At 38.8% G+C, this 20,622-nt stretch overlaps 1 protein-coding gene across 2 annotated transcripts; it reads left to right on the top strand.

Moving 5' to 3' along the window:
* Positions 1–761: 761 nt before the first annotated feature.
* Positions 762–20,395, top strand: rbm42 (RNA binding motif protein 42). Of its 2 annotated transcripts, none has more exons than XM_015604029.3 (11): positions 762–916; positions 8,886–8,953; positions 9,154–9,292; positions 11,146–11,212; positions 11,314–11,382; positions 11,549–11,724; positions 13,944–14,102; positions 15,147–15,284; positions 17,066–17,183; positions 17,578–17,772; positions 19,808–20,395. In XM_015604029.3, exons 2-11 carry the CDS (start codon positions 8,898–8,900, stop codon positions 19,918–19,920), a joined length of 1,230 nt encoding a protein of 409 aa, XP_015459515.3. In that variant the 5' UTR covers positions 762–916; positions 8,886–8,897; the 3' UTR covers positions 19,921–20,395. The 2 variants fall into 2 exon arrangements, with proteins under 2 accessions (XP_015459515.3, XP_007242207.3); XM_007242145.4 differs by having other exon boundaries at positions 13,941–14,102.
* Positions 20,396–20,622: the final 227 nt, after the last annotated feature.

Below are 20,622 nucleotides of genomic sequence, written 5' to 3'. Positions count from 1 at the left end.
ATAACAGCTGCATGTAAGTTTCACGGGGGCTGCTTACTATTCATAAAAAAACTGAAAATCTTGAACATAATTGAGAGTTGCTCATATATTTGAAGAATATTGAGGATTTTTTTTTAAATATTGCCCAGCTCTAATAGACACTAGAGTAGTTTGAAGTTCCAAAAATATATCTTTTGTAGTTTGAATCCATTTCAGATATCAAATACATATAGCCCCAATCTTCCTTGTGTCTCCGATATTTGTGGTTGGGAGTTCTAAGACAAAGTAATATAGATACATAGATAGATACTTCATTGATCCCGAAGGAAATTTAGTAAATTCCTAAAAATTCATTAGGGATAAATAAAGTCCCTAGCTATCATATATTTGGGTAAAATAAACATTAAAAAGTGTAATAAGCCTTTAAATATGTACGTAGCTAAAGGTGTGATATTATTTAAGGTGTAGTAAGTCGTTTATTTTGGTAAGTGGCATTGTCGCGAAAACATAGGGTCCTAGAACTGCGGTCCTGAAACTGCGGGGTCCTAAAACTGCAGTCTCTGGGGCTGCAGCTATATACTTTTGAGGGTTTATTGGCTGGTAAACTTTTTCATGCTTGGCTGCATTGAAAAATTATGATTACCCCGGAGTTAAAATACATTTGAATAGATAATTTTGAGTTTTTAGCCATTTAGCTCCATTCACCCCATTCATTTAGGACTCCTATGTAGGCTCCCTCTATCGCGTGTTTGGTGTATAATCCGGCTCCGGTCCAGTGAGAGGCAGCACTGCACCATATAACTACATTAACGGGTTTACTAACCGACCAAACACACAGAGAGGAAGAGGAGACTCAGTACCCAGCAGTTAGCCGGCCTAGCTAGCTTCAGCTGGGGGTTATTACCTGGATTATTTTACCCTGCGAGGAGTTTTAGAGGTAAAGAGTCCAGTTTTAACTGATTACAAGCTCTACAGATTTCCTTGCTGTGTTTCAGGCTTTCTAACGCTGTTAGTTACTTATTATCCCGAGATAACTGAGCTAACTGAGCTAATCTAGGCTAACTGAGCTGTGCTAACTCGTTAGCGCGGCTGCAGAGTAGCTACAGGGTCTGTAACCTACTGAACACAGAGAGAAGGTCTAAAACTCAGGATTAGACTCGGTAAATTTGCAGTAACAGACTCAGTCTGACAGAAAACGCATTTAATATTCCGTATAATCCACTCTGCGTTCATACGGGCTATTTATTTATTTAGCTAGTTAGCTAGCGTTAGCTAACTATTTAGCTAACTGACTAATTTAAGTTGTTGAAGCTAACAAACTTCTAAGTCTGTTTTTCATGATTAACGTTATTTGACCAAGTTAATTAAGTAACAGCCATTTCTCAGTCGTTCTGTAACGTTATTTCTTAAGATGACTTTAGTCCTGTGTCTTTAAACCTCATATAAACTGGTGTATATAACGTTACAGCTCTGGAAAAAAGTAAGAGACCACTTCAGTTTCTCTGATTTTGCTGTTTATAGGTATATTTTTGAGTCAAATGAACATTGTTGTTTTATTCTACGGACAACATTTCTCCCAAATTCCAAATAAAACTATTGTCATTTAGAGAATTTGTTTGCAGAAAATGGGAAATGGCTGAAATAACAACAACAACAACAACAACAAAAAAGATGCAGAGCTTTCAGATCGAAGTTCATATTCATACAATTTTAAGAGTTCAGAAATCAATATTTGAAAAAAAAATAAATCAATACAATATTACAATAAATCAAAAATACACTCACACTAATTTATATACTAAAAAGGGGTTGAGAACCCTGATCTAAAAGAACAACCTGTCACCTACAAACCAAGTTTAAAAGTGTGCTCACACCATATTGAAGGCACTAGATAAAGATATTGGGTAATGCTAGGGCAACCCTGGGTCTAAAGCCCATATGGATCACTACCAATCACTTTATTTCTTTGGTTTAAACTAAATTCATTTAAAGGCAGAGACAGCAAACTAATAAGAAAATGGAGGAAAAATGTGGTATCAGTCCTATATTATAAATAAAGGTTAGCAACTTCATCTTGTTTATGTAGCAGATAGCACCTAAAACCCATTCAGATGATGCATACAATTACTAATGAATGAATATACCACTGAAGTCGTGTCGTCATTTTGTAGTTGGCGCCATGTTGTTTATGCCCATATTTGGGTTTCCGGGTCTAAGCCGTCCAAGTAAACGGCGACTTTCAATGTGCTTTTCAAAAACTGGCCTCTGTCCCATTCTCTGGCAAATAAATATGTTCAGAACCCTGTACGTTTTATTCTGTGTACATTTATTTAGAAAAATGCTAACTGTAAGCTAATGCTTAACTGACGTCACAGCACAGCGGCTGGAAATGTCCCCGGACTGGATTCTGCATAACAGCGAACTCTGGTCAGATCAAGTTTTTGATTATTATGCTTCTTCACAGAGGATCATTAAAGCATTTAAACAGGTGAAAACTCTTTCAGTTATGTTAAGCAGTGTGATGTTGAGCAGTGTAGTCTGTGTTAAAGCTTTAAAAGGTAGATAATAAGAGAGAATGGTTCTCAGTCCAGCAACGCTTCCCCGAAGGCTTTAGTATTAAATTGCTGTCATTAGTTTATACTAATTACAACACCAGACCCAAATAAACAACTAACTAATCAACCAATCAACTAACTACCTGCCCTCACTGAGGCAACAACCAACCAGAAACACCAATTTATTTCACTGCATAATAAAGAAGGTAAATGTTAAAACGTGTTACAACTGGTTCTGGAGTATCACTGACCTGTTTTAGTGATTTTATGCTGTGATGCTCTCAGCTCTTCTCAGTAAGGGCAGTTAGTTCATTAGTTGGGCCAGCTGTGTGTAAAATGCTCCTAACTTACGGCCGGAGTTCTCTGGTGTTGCGCTGAAAACAGTCCCCTGCTAATCTCTGCAGCGGTGCTGGGAGGTCAGTTCACTCCACTGTAGCATTAGCTTAAAGTTAGCAATAAATGATCTCATAATTCAGAGGATCCAGAGAAGTTCAGGAGTAAAATATACACAGAATAAAACATACAGGGTTCTGAACAGATTTATTTACCACAGAATGTGACAGAGACGTGTTTTTGAAAAGCCCATAGGGAAAAAACGCTTAGACATGGAAGCCGTAGTGGTCTATGGTGAAGAACAGAACTCAGTCACACTATTTTAGGTCCCCTAGCCAGCCAGTAGGTGGCAGCACCACCAATAATGCACAACAGTTCTAGGACCCTATGTTTTCACTGCCACCTAGCGATAGGACCCTATGTTTTTACAACACTGCCACCTAGCAAAGTGGATGTGGACACGATGGATTACAGTCGGAAAGTGAGTTCGGAATATGAACCAAATTTTATAGCCTAAATTTAATGTATTAAAATATTCAGAAGTTTTGAATTAGACATCAATATAATCAACACAGCATGTGACTGTACACACAGCCTAAAACGCCCCTGGTTTTTGTGAGTGTGTGAATTTTAATAGTTGAATTTTGTTGGATTCTTTCAGAAACCTGTAGAGAACTCTTATGCACATTTTTACACATTTCCTTAACTATAATACTGAAATACAAGTAGGTTATGTTTGTACCATAAGTTGTGAGCTATTAAGAACATATCCCACCAACAACATAATTTTTAATTCTGATTTTTATTTCTATTATTATTATTTATTTTTATTTATTTTTATTATTTATTTTTATATTATATGTACATCAATATTGCTTTCTCTAGTTAGAAATTAGAGATTGTGATATTAAATATTCAATTATTTAAATGAAACTGATTTTTAATTAATTAACCCACCCACCTACCCACTAACATTTCTATCCACCCACCCACTAACATATCTATCCATTTATCATTTATTATATTTAATTCACTATTAGATATTTTCTTTTAATTTAAAATGATTCACTTCAATCCAGAGATTAAGATATTTTATAGCCCCTTTATTTATCTTTTCTAATAGACAGTTACACACACACACATAAGCACACAGACTGAAGGCTTGATCCAATTGTTTTGATCTCTTGTAGTCCTCATCATCTCAATGGTAATGATGCACGTCTAAATGTGTAAAGCGGCAAATCCACTTTAAATGCTTTGAACCACTCTCTAATCATGGCTGAAGCTTTGCCAATTTGCTTCAGTGTACCGGTTACGAGGATGAGCTGGAATTCTTCAGAGCTTGTCAGTGTTTTAATATCCATCTTTGCTCCAGATTCCTCCATTAGGGACTTCACTTGCCATCCCCCCTTTCCAATGAACCTCCCAATCAGAGACTTTGGCACCCTCGCCTCCCACACAAACTGGCTGGTGCTCTCTTTCGGACGCTTGCACATTTGAGGCCTTTGAGGACATTTGTGGACAAACGGCTTCTCAGACATGAGGGTTGAAAGATGCAGAGGTTTTGCCCACTGTCCCATAGAGGATGTAATTTTTTCCTCCTCACAGGTCTCATCTGGCTGGCCGATGTCCACAATCTCTGGTTCTTCCTGGCAGGTCTGTATACCCTGGAGCTCCTCGATCTTCTCAGAGCTCTGAATTGGCTGGCTGATGTCCACAGTCTCCCCCCAGGTCAACATACCCTGGAGCTCCTCGATATTCTCAGAGCTCTGAATTGGATTGGTGATGTCCATAATCTCCCCCCAGGTCAATGTACCCTGGAGCTCCTCGATCTTCTCAGAGCTCTGAGTTGGCTGGCTGATGTCCACAATCTCTGGTTGGTCCTGGCACAAGATTTTTGGTATTTTTGGTATTTCACCTCTCGGTGTGTAAGGTGGCAAATCCCCTTCAAATGTTTTTAACCACTCTGTAATCATGGCTGCAGCTGTGCTGATTTGCTCCTCTTTACCGTCTACACGAATAATTTTGAATTTTTTAGAGCTTGCTGGAGTTATTATATCTATCTTGGCTCCAGTTTTCTCCATTAGGGACTTCACGTGCCATCCCTTCTGTCCTATGAACCTCCCAACCAGATGCTTTGGCACCCTCGCCTCCCACACTAACTGGCTGGATCTCTTCTCTGGAGGCTGGCACCTTCTGACAAACGGCTTCTCAGACATGAGGGTTGAAGGATCCCGAGGTTTCGCCCACTGTCCCATAGAGGATGTAATTTTTTTCTCCTCACAGGTCTGAGCTGGCTGGCCGATGTCCACAATCTCTGGCTCGGCCTGGCAGGTCACTGGATCCTGGAGCTCCTCAACCCCCTCACTGCTCAGATCTGGCTGGCCGATGTCCACGATCTCTGGCTCATCCTGGGAGGTCACTGGATCCTGGAGCTCCTCAACCCCCTCACTGCTCAGATCTGGCTGGCCGATGTCCACGATCTCTGGCTCGTCCTGGCTGGTCACTGGATCCTGGAGCTCCTCAACCCCCTCAATGCTCAGATCTGGCTGGCCGATGTCCATGATCTCTGAATCGTCCTGGAGCTCCTGGAGCTCCTCAACCCCCTCACAGGTCTGATCTGGCTGGCCGATGTCCACAATCTCAGATTCTTCTTGGCAGGTCACTGGATACTGGAGCTCCTGGAGCTCCTCAACCCCCTCACTGCTCAGATCTGGCTGGCCAATGTCCACGATCTCTGCCTCATCCTGGGAGGTCACTGGATCCTGGAGCTCCTCAACCCCCTCACTGCTCAGATCTGGCTGGCCAATGTCCACAATCTCTGGCTCGTCCTGGCAGGTCACTGGATCCTGGAGCTCCTGGAGCTCCTCAACCCCCTCACTGCTCAGATCTGGCTGGCCGATGTCCACGATCTCTGAATTGTCCTGGAGCTCCTGAACCCCCTCACAGGTCTGATCTGGTAGGCTGATGTCCACGATCTCTGGCTCGTCCTGGCAGGTCACTGGATCCTGGAGCTCCTTAACCCCCTCACTGCTCAGATCTGGCTGGCCGATGTCCAGGATCTCTGGCTTGTCCTGGCAGGTCACTGGATCCTGGAGCTCCTTAACCCCCTCACTGCGCAGATCTGGCTGGCCGATGTCCACGATCTCTGGTTCAGCCTGGCAGGTCGATGGGTCCTGGAGCTCCTCAACCCCCTCACTGCTCAGATCTGGCTGGCCTATGTCCACAATCTCCAATTCTTCTTGGCAGGTCACTGGGTCCTGGAGCTGCTCGATCTCCTCACAGCTCTCCACAATGTCCTGGAGTTCATCTAAGCTATCAGAAACAGGTGCTCTGGTCGAGATGGACCGAGCACACTGTTCATCTTTCTCTGTGAGCTCTGAAAGCTCTACAGTAGAAATGGCTCCGTCTTTTGTCTCAGGCTTAGAGCTACGTGAGGTGTACCACCACCACAAGCACCCAGTAAGTGCAAGCCCACCTGAAATAACCAACGCTTTGAACGGTAGAGACATTTCTCGAACTCTCAAACTCCCGAACTTCTCTCTCGAACGCTGAACCGCACAATGCTAAAAAACTAAAGTGCGCCTCTATTTATACACTGTTGACTGATGACATCTCTGTTACAACTCGAAAAGGACCGATAAGAGTGCTGATGACATCACTGTTAGAACTCGAAAAGGACCAATAAGAGTGCTGATGACATCACTGTTAGAACTCGAAAAGGACCAATAAGAGTGCTGATGACATCACTGTTAGAATGTTAGCATATTTTGACCAGTCGGAATGCTGATGACATCACTTTTAGGACACTCAGTCTATCGGAATGTTGATAATATATGAATATTCTAAAGCACACAGTAATGCTGTGTCTAAATACAATAAAGAAAAACCCAACCAATTCTCATTCAAGCCTGATTCTGGGTCAGTAAACATTTTTTTTAAAAGTACATTATAGTGTATTTTAAATAAATAGACTACTATGAAGTACACTTTTTAAGAAGTACACTTTTATTGGCTTATTGATAAGTTATTACTTGGTAACTTAATTTCATTAAAAGCAAAGTAAAGTGGCGAAAAAAAAACATGAAATCAGACTGAAAACTGGATTAGGAAGCACTGAACGTTTTTATTTACTATCAGTGTAAATTACCAAAGAGTGTTACTGACCAAAATAAATGCTTTTCAGGAGAGATATGTTATGTGTAAATATTTATAAGACACCATAATTTTTATATTTATATGCCAATACCGCACGAATGTCTCCCAACATCAGCCGCCTCACAGCCTGTTTTTTCGGAGTTAGCTCACTGCTTAAAATAGGTCATATTTACTGTTAATATATAATTAATAATATATAATTTATTAAGAACAACAGTAATCTAGAGCTGTTGTTCTTCCAGCTAGAGCTTAGATTGGGCTAAAAATCCAGCCTGACTCTGCCCTCCCTCATAGACTGTTATTACGAGCGCGGACCTAATTTAAACTCCGCATTTTTAGTAAGTAACGTTACAGCAATAAAACTGAGCTTTTAACTAAATTTCCAAATAGTTGGAATGAGCGAAGTCTGTTTTAATGATGTTAATAAACAGTACAACACGGAACAATACTTTTTTTTTTTTTTATTTTACGAAACTGTGACAGCGCTGTGGATTCTCCCCAGCGAGGACGTGAATCACTTATCTAACCAGCCTGTACTGATTTCTGTCCCCAATAACCCTTTCAACAACCTCTAATAGACTTTAATAGTCTTCAGTAGCCTTCTACAGTATTACCTGGCAGCCGTGTCCAATAAAAAACGCGCAGTTATAAACATTCTGAGGTGAGCAGCGCGCAAACTGCAGCGTGCCTTTAATTTTATCTGAGCGGAATTACGGCGAGCGAAAAACTGCAGATCCACCTCTAAAAACACTGACTATAGTCTCCTGCTGTTGTTAGCTTGTGAGCTAACTAGCTTCGTGGCTGATGCGGCTGTTTGCTGCTGAGCTTGTGAGCTAACCCAGCTCTGTGACTGCTCCTGAGGTTAGCTGCTGTAGGAGCGGTATTATCCTGTTATTCTGGTTAAAACCTTTTTCTTTTCACTGTGAAGCGCATTAGTCCTACACATGAACTGCAGAAACTGTAAAAACGCTCCAGACTGACTGAGCCCTTGGCTGGGCTGTAGCTCTGTGACTGGTGTAAAGACAGCGGGGCTTGTTGTGTTGCTGCTGCAGCTCCGGCTAGTGGTTGGATGAGGAACTGCAGTTTCCTGTAAGCGAGCAGTTTCACCGGCCATCCACACACTGCTCTGCTTTACTTCTTAACCCTAAACTCCTGAATCAGATCGGCTAAAATCAGAGGAATATCGTCCGATCGCCGATACCGTATTTTGGCTGAAAATCGGCCGATACCGATACCATCTCTAAACGATATAATACTCTTAAATATAAGCCACCCCTAATTAGCACATGAGAAAGGGGAATTCACACTCTTCTTACTTACCATTATACTCTACTAGAGAGAGATTGTTTATCTGTCCAGTATCATTTATTTTATTTCAGTCCTGGATATATGGAGATTTTGAGTGCGTTATTAGTTTCATGACATTCTTATGATGATATCCAATATTACATATGTAGCATTAGGCTATATGTCTACCGATGAAATTTATGTGTCTTGCAAATTTATTTTCCAAACAACTGTATGCAAACAATACAATGAAATGCATCTCCTGAGAATGTACTTTTCACATTGTTTTGTTTCACGTCTATTTAGCTAACTGGTACTTACATAGACTGTTCACAGCTAATTTACCTTAAAAAAATTTATGTAGCACAGCCAGTGTTGGCCTATTGTAGTAGCATGACCAATATCGCTTGGGACTTTTCTGGCATACAATAAATACATCAACAAGTAATTCCATTATCACCGCTTATCCCTAATAATGATAGAAGTGGTCTCAGAGGTCTGTATGGTTGTTTAACTGCCTCCCAAAATGTAGTTTATGTTCTTGAGGTAACTTAACTGTAACTTGTCTTCTAGGAGCCTGTCATCATGGCACTGAAGTCGGGCGAAGAGCGCCTGAAAGAGATGGAGGCGGAGATGGCGCTGTAAGTACTGCAGTAGTTATGAATTTTCCAACCTTTGTCTCTCTATTTACCATCAGTATAGTGAATACCTCTAGTTCTTCACTGTGTGAGTAATTGTAAATGTGTGTTTTATGTGCCACATTCTAGGTATGTCCTACAATCTTGATTGAATGTGTTACAGCTGATTATGTGTCATGATTAATGTTAATGTTATTGTGCAGGTTCGAGCAGGAGGTTTTGGGTGGTCCTGTGGCTGTGACTGCAGGAGGCACTCCAGTGGTTGAGGCTGTTCCCGTGGCTCTGGCTGTGTCTGCAGTACCAATCATCCGGCCCATCATTGGCACAAACACTTACCAACAGGTACTTGGATTAGATAGATTGACAGTGCGTTATCACTACCACTGCCAGTACTGTTGGACCAGCAGTTAATGTAATCATGATATTTACTGACATTTAGGCTCATTTGCAGAGTAACTATAGTTATAAGTAAATAAGTATAAATAAGTATAAATAAGTATAAGTAAAAATAGTACAACACAATAAAATTCAGTATATGAACAGTGTCACATTTATTTTTTATTTTTTTGCTGCCCTGTAATGTGCCTCAGTCCAGAATAAAACACTCCTAAGTGTATACTCACAATAGGGCCAATTAACTTTTACCGTTAATTATAATTTTTTTATGTTCAAAATGCATTTTCTGTGTATTACAATTACACAAGCTAAGCGTTACATAAGATTACATATGGCTGAAGCTTTTATCCAAAGTGACTTACAAATAATGATGTACATAAAGGTAATAGAGGACAGTGAAGTTCAAGGCAAAAAACAAAAAACAAAAGTTAGTTAGTTAGAGGTGTTAGGAGAGTAAGTGCTCTTTGAAGAGCTCTGTCTTCAGGAGTTAATTAAAGATAGTGAGAGATTCTCCTGATCTGGTAGTAGAAGGTAGTTAGTTAGAGGTGTTAGGAGAGTAAGTGCTCTTTGAAGAGCTCTGTCTTCAGGAGTTGCTGCTGATCTGGTAGTGGAAGGTAGTTTGGTCCACCATTGTGGAAATATAAAAGAGATCAGTCTGGATTGCTTTGTGTGAATGTTTGGTAAAACTAGGCGACGTTCATTGGAGGAGCGTAGCGGCCAGGAGGGAACATAAGCCTTTAGGAGTGAGTGCAGGTAGGAGGGAGCAGCAACTGGTAGCCAGTGGAGCGGAATTAAATTGCAGATTTTATATATCTTGGCTGTAACTATCCTCCATAACATTTACTCTGTTATGTAGATGCTTGTCTCAGTGTAATTTTACACATTTAAAAGCTTAGTTTGACCAGGTCCGGGGGGATGTAGGAGGGATTCTGTGTGCCCATCCATTAGGGGTGCAGGAAAAAATCGATTTTAGCGCGAATCTAACTTTGAACGATTCAGAATCGATTCTCATTTAAAAAAAAAAAAACAATTTTTTTGGATAAAGCTACTGTCGCAGTTAAAAAGATCCGCGGTTCAGTTAAAAAGATCCCTGCTTCAGTTAAAAAGATCCGCGGTTCAGTTAAAAAGATCCGCGAGATCTGCCTCTCCCTAATAGGCAACAGAGGGGTGTGCATGCTAAAATCTAGTATAACTTTAGTGTCTTCTCTGCTTGTTACATAATTATAGCCTATCTAACGTTCCACTCTTGACCTTGTGGCTGTGTTACATTGATGAGTGTTTTCCAGTTTTAACAATGTCTTCCTTTAGAAGACATTGTTAAAACTGTTTAACCATGCTAGAAATTAGCCATTCATTATTGTGGCATTGTCACTATGTTGCAAAAAGATTTAACATAGTAAGGAACCCAAGCTGATAGTTTTAAATAAATGTTCTATTTGTTTAAATTGTTATTTCATCTTTTTATCTTCTCACATAATTTAAACAAAATTTATAAGCCGTTAGAATTGAAAAATCGTTTCTGAATCGAATCGTGACCCCAAAAATTGGAATCAAATCGAATCACGAGACACTGAGAGATTCGCACCCCTACCATCCATGTATGTAAATATAAGTGCATTGTGTGTGTTTTTTTTTTTAGGTTTATTTTAAGGTTTATTCTGTTTTGTAAAAGGAAACATTTATGCAAAGTGCTTAAAAAAACATGGTCTGAAGGTGCTAATGGTACCAGCTGATGTATGTTAACTGTTCGGTAGCAAACAATAATATACAGTTTTCTTTTACTTTTCCTGTTGTTTCAGGTCCAACAGAGTTTGGAGGCCAGAGCTGCTACACTGGTTGGTCCTCCTCCAGCGTTTGTTGGTCCAGGTACAGTTTAATTGGCTGCTTTGCTAACACTACAGTAATGTGGTGTGTCCTGCAGAAGAATTAATGGATTGTTTGTAAACCCTTTATTTATTGTGCTTTAGCTGTCCCTGCAGTTCGGCCCCCACCAATGATGCGACCTGCATTTGTTCCACACATTTTACAGAGACCAGGTAACTGGATTATGTAATTCCTACAGATTACTATTGAAATATGGCTTTATCTGGTGTTTCTGCATGCATCTCTATGTATTCAGGAGCCAATATTTAAATATATACGCTGATTTAAGTTTCTTGTGTCTATAACAATAAAGACATTACATATATGGCTTTATTTCAGGGGGTCAGAGAATGCCTATGATGCGTGGCCCACCTCCACAAGGTATGATGGCACCTCCTTTGCCCAGACCCCCTCCTCCTCCACCAATGATGATGGCGCCTCCAATGTCAGGTCCTCCTCAGCACCCAATGGGTCCTATTGGACCACCTATGGGACCCATGAGCTCTGTTTCACCTGTAAGTACTTAATTTCACATGCTTTTTAATAGTTTAAATAATTTTAAAAGGCATCAGTCCACTGTATTGCTATGTATTCTAATAAAAATAAAATCAAATTTTATGTAGTATTCGTAAAACTTTTTATAATAAAATCAGTAGATTACTTTTTGATGCTAAAGTTTTTTTTTTCTGTTAATTTTTCATTATAGGAAGGAACACCCACTAATTGTATAATTTTTTGGAAAACTGTTTGAACATGTATGTTTTTGTTATTAGCTTAAACAAGCTTATTATGCTTGAAATAGTGTATAAACCTAGATTCTTCTGGTGTGCTAATCTGTGGAACTTTGTCTTCACCCTTAGCATCTTATCTGTGCAAATATCATATGGTATAGCACTTCCTCCAGTGTATTGCAGCACACTGCAAGTGTCTCATTGCAACACCTAACCAACAAGAGTCAAGTCAAGAGGCTTTTATTGTCATTACATCTGAGTACAGGTACACAGTGTAATGAAATTACGTTCCTCCGGAACCATGGTGCAACATAGAACAACAAGCAATAGACAATATAAAGTGCAGGGGTGACGACAGTGCAACATAAAATTATAACAATAAATAACAATAAATACAAAAGACGAGACAATTTAAAGACAGGACAGTGCAGTACCGATACGGTATAATAGAGTGTTCAGTGAGGATAAGGTGCAGAGATGTGTAACATACTGTAACATATAGAACATACCGTATTTTTCGGACTATAAGGCGCACCGTATTATAAGGCGCACGATGAGTGAACGGTCTATTTTTAGTGTTAGTCCATACACAAGGCGCACTGGATTATAAGGCGCACTAAATGAAACTTTATTTATATCAGTAACAATAACTCTGAGCAATAAATCCTTCACAATATCCGCGACGCTCCTGACAACGGTAGCCGCAACGCTCCGACAGACCATAATATTATGTTGAAGCACAGCAAGTACGTATTACTCCGCGACGCTCCTGACAACGGTAGCCGCAACGCTCCGACAGACCATAATATTATGTTGAAGCACAGCAAGTACCGCATTACTCCGCGAGGCTTCTGACTATAATAGCGTTGTGCCGAATTCGGTGAATAAAACGGTTTTAAAACAGAGATAAAGATTGGATAAGTTTCATTTCTGGATGAAGTGATTTCCAGCGCTGTTTGGATATAACTGTGGATTACAGGAGACTGGATTGATGGATTCTCTTTAGTCTGGACGCGTTTTGAAGGTAGGACCTGTGGCTGAGCGCGGGTGTGTGTTCGGGGGGTGGCGGCAGTGACCGGAGGTTACCCCAGGACAAAAGGAGAGCCTTTTATTACTGGAAACATGCGCTCTGACGCAGCTCTAATTCATGAAACATACATCCTACAGTAAAAGCACAGTTCTGGAATCCGGAGAGCCAGACGGTTCGAATGGTGTATGACATGACCGCATTCGATGAAATATGGACGAACGATAAACGCAAATATGAGAGTTTCGGGCATATTTCGCCCTAAATGTTTATTTTCTGAAAGGATATTCCGCTAAATAGGCTAAATAGCTCAAAAGCAGAGATTCTAAGCTTTAAAATGGTATATTGGATGTCTATATTGAACCTGTAACTGTTCATAACTATTCAGAAACACAGCCAGTTATGAAATATTAAATATTTCTGGCCCGCCGGTGGGCCAGCGCGTGTTAAGAGGTTAACTTTACTTAGAAGTGGGCGCTAAAAAGAAACAGTTTGTGCTATTACCCCAGAACGGGTGGAAAGGAAAGTTTACCGGCACCTTGTTCTGGCCACGGAGCTACAGTGGAAACTAGCTACCCTGAGCCACAGCCGAGAGGCAGTACGGCAGTCAAAGGTAACCTCGCGCTAGCCCAAGAGGGGGATCTTTTTCTGGCGTGGGTGAGGAATTCTGCACAACAGAGCGCTGTGTACCACATAAAATCGAGGTCAGTAAACACAAGCAAAATCCATACACAAGGCCCACTGCATTATAAGGCGCAATGACGATTTTTGGGAAAAAATAAGTATTTTAAGTGCGCCTTATAGCCCGAAAAATACGGTATATAATCACAGCAGTTACTGAGGTAGATAGTTTATAGTTTTTAAGAGTGCAGCAAATATTGCTGAAACAAACATATTAATAACACATGACTCCAAAAAAAACTCACAGAAAATGCAAAAGGGTATTAGTTTTTTCTTTTCTTTTCTTCTTCAGCAGGTTGAAAGGATGAATCCAGTGGTGTCTGTACCTCCTCGACCAGTGACTCAGGCACCTCAGAAACATACCCCCAGCATCATACAAGCAGCTCCCACTGTGTATACAGCACCCCCTGCCCCTAAGAGACCAGACCTTAGAGCACAGAGACAAGCACGCATGGTAAAGACATTTGCAGAACTGTCCTAACCAAGATATGTTTTTTTTCCACAGCTGTATATTTTAGTAAACTAATATGGATGCTGCAATTAAAAAGTCAAATAGTCATTGACCATGTTAATGATGAAAAAAGGGAAACACGTATAAATACTAATGTAATAGGTTTTATTAGCCACAAACAAATATTAATTCTGATACATGAATTGATAACAGAAATAGTTTTTAGTTGCAGCCCAACATCTTATGTGATGCTTGATCATTTTAATATAATCACTGTTATCAAAGATAATTACACGTACTCGGTAAGTTTTATGAAAATAAAAAACTGCTAAAAAATATTATGTGAAGGTTACAATCTGGCATTCATTGCAAAATTGAATGCAATAAATGGATGTGCACGTATCGTTATTTCTTTTTAGCTGGCATCATTCAGCTATATTAATCAATCAGTCAACCTTTATTTTGACTTTTTTTAGTACATTAAGGTCAACCCTCTTTTTCAATGTAGCCGAGCATTCACAAATACAGGGATTGACATAAGGAAAATAATAACTACATTTAATCATTTTAAAATATAAAAATAGATAAAAAATAAAAATAGAATTATAATACAAATAATTATAATAATTATAATAAATATAATAAATCTTGGTTTAATTGCTAAGAAATTAAGATCAAAAGAAGATAAGATTAATTCAACAACAAAAACAGTTACAATTAATACAATAAATATACAAATAAATAAATGAACTAAAATAAATAATAATAATAATAATAATAATAATAATAATAATAATAATCATAAAAAATGAAAATCAAAATGAGTTAAAAAGCAGTAATTAAGATTTAGTCTAGCTACATGACATTTGCCAAATAATGTATAGAGGAATTTCTAGATTATGGAAAGGATTTGTAAATACTACAAAGTGTACAATAATTAGGGCTCTTGGTCGATTAAAAATGTTTTTCTTGTTCTTGTTGTCGTTTCTTTAAAGTCTTGTAAATGTCTCTTCATAAGATTTACCCTCTGTTTGTTTTTGCTCTTAGGAGGAACTGGCAGCATCAGTAGCTGAACAGCAGGCAGCTGTGATGGCAGCCGGGCTGCTGGAAAGCAAGAAGGACAAAGTTTCAGACGACAGTGTCATTGGGCCGAGCATGCCAGAACCAGAGCCTGTTCACACAGAGGTATGGAGATAGTGTCTACTTTTAATGTGGTTTAGCACTTCAGTCTGTCCTGTTTACACACTGTTCTTGTTAGAAGCATTTTATGAGCAATACTTTTCACGATGGAGAAATGCTTTTAATTTATAATGTAGATAAAGCTGAAACGTTATCTCTTTAAAAGACAAAGGGACCATTTCCCACACAGATTACGTCTAGTCATGGACGAAACAGTGTAAACAGGACAGTCAGGTTTTAGTTATGTAAATTATAAACAGCAATTTGAGATTTTTTGCATGAGAAACTAGCCTTACCTTGTTTGTGTGTATGGTGAAAATGGGAAGGGATAAGTGAACGTGCAGGAAACACACACCAGCACAGGAAACTTTTGTTTGGATTCAGCATCGAGGCAGCCTTATAGTTTCTTTTTTTTTCCCCCCATATACTTAAACAACAAGGCATTGTTTGCTTATAAAAGTAATGGAGCTATAAGAGACTTTCTGTAATAATACTCTTACTTCCTCAGATCACATGCGATTTTTATTTCATTGCTGATGCCAGTCCTGAATCTCTATCTCTCAGCTTGTTAACAAATTCATATATATATGAATATATATATATATATATATATATATATATATATATATATATATATATTCATATATATATTATATATTATATATATATATATATATATATATATATATATATATATATATATATATATTATAACAAATTCATATATATATATATATATATATATATATATATATATATATATATATATATATATATATATAGCCAAGTAAATTGCACCAGAGATATCACAAAGGGGACACACTACAGCATTGTGGTCCTTGTTTGCATGTACATATGAGGACTACAGGACCACAAGTCTACCATTTGAGGCTGGGGGATGTGCTTGAGAACCTGCTACCTGCTTTGCAATTATATAAACCCTTGATTTTATTTGACTACTCTATATCTCTAAACAGCAACTTTAGAGAAGGGAGATAAAACATTTCTAACTTTTAATGGATTTCAATGTAACGAGATTATTTCAGGTAATAGGAGAATATTAGTCCATTTATCAAGACATTTTGACACAGTGTTAGGGTCAGTTTGTGTATTCAAATTAAGTAGTATTCTTCTCACTTAAAATTCTTTAACTTTCCCAAAAATTGAGAGTGTACCTTATAATCTGGTGGGAAGTACTTTGTGTGAAGAAACTGATTTAAGTCTGTGATCACGAACATTTTTGATGCCAAAAAATAGTCAATATGTTGCTGATATGGAACAAAAAACAAACAAATAAAATCTGCTGCGCGTTATGTATGAATTCTACCAGTCAGGTATTAAGCAGCAGTAAAGTCACTCCACTTAAACTCTTTTATTTCACTGTACTTCAGCGACATTTCTCCAGCACCAAGGCCAGAGCAGTATTAGCATTAGCAGCGCTAGCTCTTTGGCCGTTCAGAGGTGAGTATATCGGACTTGTAGCCTGCATGTTAATAGTGTTCAAATAAGCTACATGAGACAAATCGCTAGTTGATAGTGCCCTGGGTTATCAGAACATTCAGTGTTCCTCAGTGTAGCGCTGTCAGGCGGCATTTACTAGCACAAAGTGCCGCTAACGCTGCTGCTAACCACGCTAAAATATTTTTCTTACATGAAGTAGAAACGACAGAGATGCCATTCTCCTTATTACAGTCAGCGGAGCATCAAGATGACTGGGGAAAAATGCTACTTAATATTTCTTTAAAGCAGAGAGCAGGGAATTAAACATGTTTTATATACTTGTGCAGCCAGCAGATGCCAATGCAGAAGATAAGAAAAAGGGGAAGCAGGAGAAGGTACGGAAGTGCATCCGTACAGCAGCAGGCACCACCTGGGAAGACACAAGCCTATCAGAGTGGGACACAGGTACGTGGAGTTTGCTGATTGTTACAGATTTATTGTTATGGTTTACTTTAGGCCTCTAAATGTAATTTCAGGTTCTAATGCTTTTTCACTGTGGATCGTGGTTAGAGAGTTTGTTAAATTACACCAGAAACACAGAGCTTCTTCTGCAAACAGATGCAATGAAACTTCCTTTACTGTTTTTTTTTTTTAAAGATTGTACCTGATCTGGTAGCCATGTGGAGCCACATGATCATACTCTTTCGAATCACCAATTATTATTGTTTTAATTACTGGAAGTAAAATACAGACTTTTACCCTGTCTCTGAGAACCTGTCCCCAGAACTTGTCTGGGTGAAATATATGTAACTGTTCAGTATGTAATACATCTCTTCTCCTATCCTCCTCCTTTATCCAGATGACTTTAGGATATTCTGTGGAGATCTGGGTAATGAGGTGAATGATGACATCCTGGCGAGAGCGTTCAGCCGGTACCCGTCCTTCCTGAAGGCCAAAGTGGTGCGAGACAAGCGCACTGGGAAAACCAAGGGTTACGGCTTTGTCAGCTTTAAGGACCCTAATGATTACGTGCGAGCCATGAGGGAGATGAACGGTAAGTTTAGCTGCGCCTCTGAGGTAAAATGATCCACCCACAGATTAAGAGCCTACAGACTAGACTACAAAAGGATTTTAGACAGGGAATCCCTTTTGTATATGTAGGGAAAATCAAATCTAAATCTGTGAAAAGTAAATGATGCCAATTAAATAGGCAGATTTAATATTTTCTTTTTGAGTTGTGTTCTCTCAAATGAAAATACAGTGCTTTTCCTCTGCAAGCCATATATAACGTGTCAGGAAATACAGTGGAGTAAAAAGAAATTACCACTCCACAACAGTAGGGGGAGCCTGGGAGTAAAAGTACCAAGGCTCACATAATGCTACTTTAAGATACAATCGCCACTTCATTACTAAAGTAATTAAAAAAGTAACTCTGAAACTACAACATGCAAAGTAAAAAGAAAATGCTGCCTAAATGTTAAAAGTCTATACTAGTTCCTGTTTCATGGCTTTTTCCACCTCTTATGGAAGTTAAAGAATGCTGCATTCCTACATTGAATGTGGATGTGATTTCTACCAGTAGCTTGCCTGTTCACATGGACAATTCTAGCCAGACACCGCAGGTCACTGTCATTGGCACTCACTCTGCTGTCTACTGTGGGTGGTAATGTCTTATGACATATTACCATTACAGACATGGCACTGTGGATTGAGGAATGTTAAATGCCCACACAACCTCCGAGCACTTTTTGGAATATCGTGAATGATATTAAACCCTGAAATATTGTGCCATATCAGCCACCCCTAGTTATCACATCAGGGTACTACTTTTTGCTGTTTTTAGCAAAAGAAAAAAATCACACTGTTCATTTCCCATTATATCAGAGATCCTGCAGGTCCTTAAAAAGTCTTAAAATGTCTTAAATTAAAATCCGGGTAATTAAGGTCTTAAACAGTCTTAAATTTACTGTAAATTTGCTGTAGGTATTACATTTTCAGACTGTGCAATTAATGCCGGTGGGAAAGCACATGCTAACTTTAGTGGTGAGTTAGGTAACGTAACCAGAAAGAAAACTAAGGTTAACGGAGAGTTAGCTAAAATTAGCGGCAAGTTATCTAGCTACATCACTTAGTAGAGAACTAAGGTTAGTGGAGAGCTAGCTAACATAATAACATTAGCTGTGAGCTAGCTTACATGCTAACATAACATTAGCGGCGAGTTAGCTATGTTGCCGGGAAGAGAACTTAGGTTAGCGGAGAGCTAGCTAACATAGTAACGTTAGCTGCGAATTAGCTACGTTACCGGGGAGAGAACTAAGGTTAGGGGAAAGCTAGCTAACATTAACATAGTAACGTTAGGCGGTTTGGTTAGAGTTAGCTACATTAGCTACATACATCTAGCAAAGAAAATATGACCACATTTTTGGGTCTTAAATTATATTTATTGCGGTCTAAAAAAGGTCTTAAAAAGCATTATATTTGACTTTTAAAATGGTGCAAGAACCCTGTATATATCTGCTAGAGACAGATTATATCTGTCCAGTATCATTTATTTTACTTTAATCCTGGATATATGGAGATATTTGGAGCAGCATTATTAGTATTATGACATTTGTGGATCATTGGCTTCTGTTACAAATCTGATAAAATTCTATAATTTTTTATAGCATCTCAGTTAAGGGTGTTCCATATCATATTGTCTGCAATAAAATCTAATTTTCCTTTTGTTTCAGTAGTGTATTCTTTTTAATTATTTTTTTTAAATTCAGTGTTTTGTCATATAATCAAAAGTATTATCACGAAAATACCATGAAATATTATGATATTATTTTAGGGTCATATTGCCCACCCCTAATATTGATATCAAATGATTTTTGACATAAAATTTTAGACTTCATCAAGTATACCCTGCTCATATAACACAATTCTAATAAAATAAAGAAATAAAATATCATATTTAAGCTTCCTCTGTAAAGTGAGCCTATGTCTGACCTCAATCTGAATAGTAACATCCTCAGCAAACGTTTTTGCTGTGAGAGTATCCGTCTGTGTAGGTGAAAGTCTTTTTGATATTTCTTTCATGTTTCTAGGGAAGTACGTGGGCAGCAGGCCGATTAAGTTGCGAAAGAGCATGTGGAAGGACAGAAACCTGGAGGTGGTTCGCAAGAAGCAGAAGGAGAAGAAGAAGCTTGGGCTTAGATAAGCTCCATGAGTCTGAACTGAATCAGTGTGGTGTGAGTGTGTGAGCGAGTGTGTGCCTCCAGTCCCTGCCACACACCAACTCAACCTCAGGTGTGGGAGGACTGGGAGGAATTAAGGACTTTTGTTGTTACCTTGACTGTTTGCGTTGATGGTTACAGTGACTGAGAGAAGACTAGAATCAGAAACCAGGTTAAGAACTGACAGGATTTTGGATTTAGGCCTGTGGCTACTGCATTTCATCAGCCTGTGACCTGGCTAATTAGTATGCTCTGATACAGTACCTCCTCGTTTAGTATCATAATTATTTGTAGATGTATTATGACGAAGAAATTGAGTGTTTTAATATTTTTGCCTCAGTTTTTGTTAATCTCGTTAACCACCAGAAACCACCAATATCTCCTACTTTTAGTCTCATGTTGGAGAGAGCAGGTAATCTGTAATGCAAAACTTTTCAATAAACTCAACACTGTATTTTACATGCTGTCCTGTCAAGTCTGTTCACTTAAATATGCACATTTATGGACAAAGGTATTGGCACACCCGTTTGCTTAACCCTTTGAACCCCAGACTATTTTGGTGTGTTTTTTTTTTTTTTCGTTTTTGTCCGTTCCTTTTTTACTTGTTATAACAGTTACATTAGTTACATTATACCATAAAACATTGAGCTGCTCAAAAATGTCATCATTTGAGATGTAAATGCTTC

Source organism: Astyanax mexicanus, chromosome 1, assembly GCF_023375975.1.
Source record: "Astyanax mexicanus isolate ESR-SI-001 chromosome 1, AstMex3_surface, whole genome shotgun sequence".
Taxonomy (NCBI): Eukaryota; Metazoa; Chordata; class Actinopteri; order Characiformes; family Acestrorhamphidae; genus Astyanax; species Astyanax mexicanus.
This window is presented reverse-complemented; position numbering and strand designations above follow the sequence as displayed.

Bases quoted from the DNA above. Each gene is read 5' to 3' on its own strand.
- rbm42 (XM_007242145.4), top strand. From the start codon at position 8,898: ATGGCACTGAAGTCGGGCGAAGAGCGCCTGAAAGAGATGGAGGCGGAG. The intron at 11,213-11,313 runs GTACAGTTTAAT...ATTGTGCTTTAG, and splicing joins TCCAGCGTTTGTTGGTCCAG to CTGTCCCTGCAGTTCGGCCC. The intron at 17,773-19,807 runs GTAAGTTTAGCT...TCATGTTTCTAG, and splicing joins AGCCATGAGGGAGATGAACG to GGAAGTACGTGGGCAGCAGG.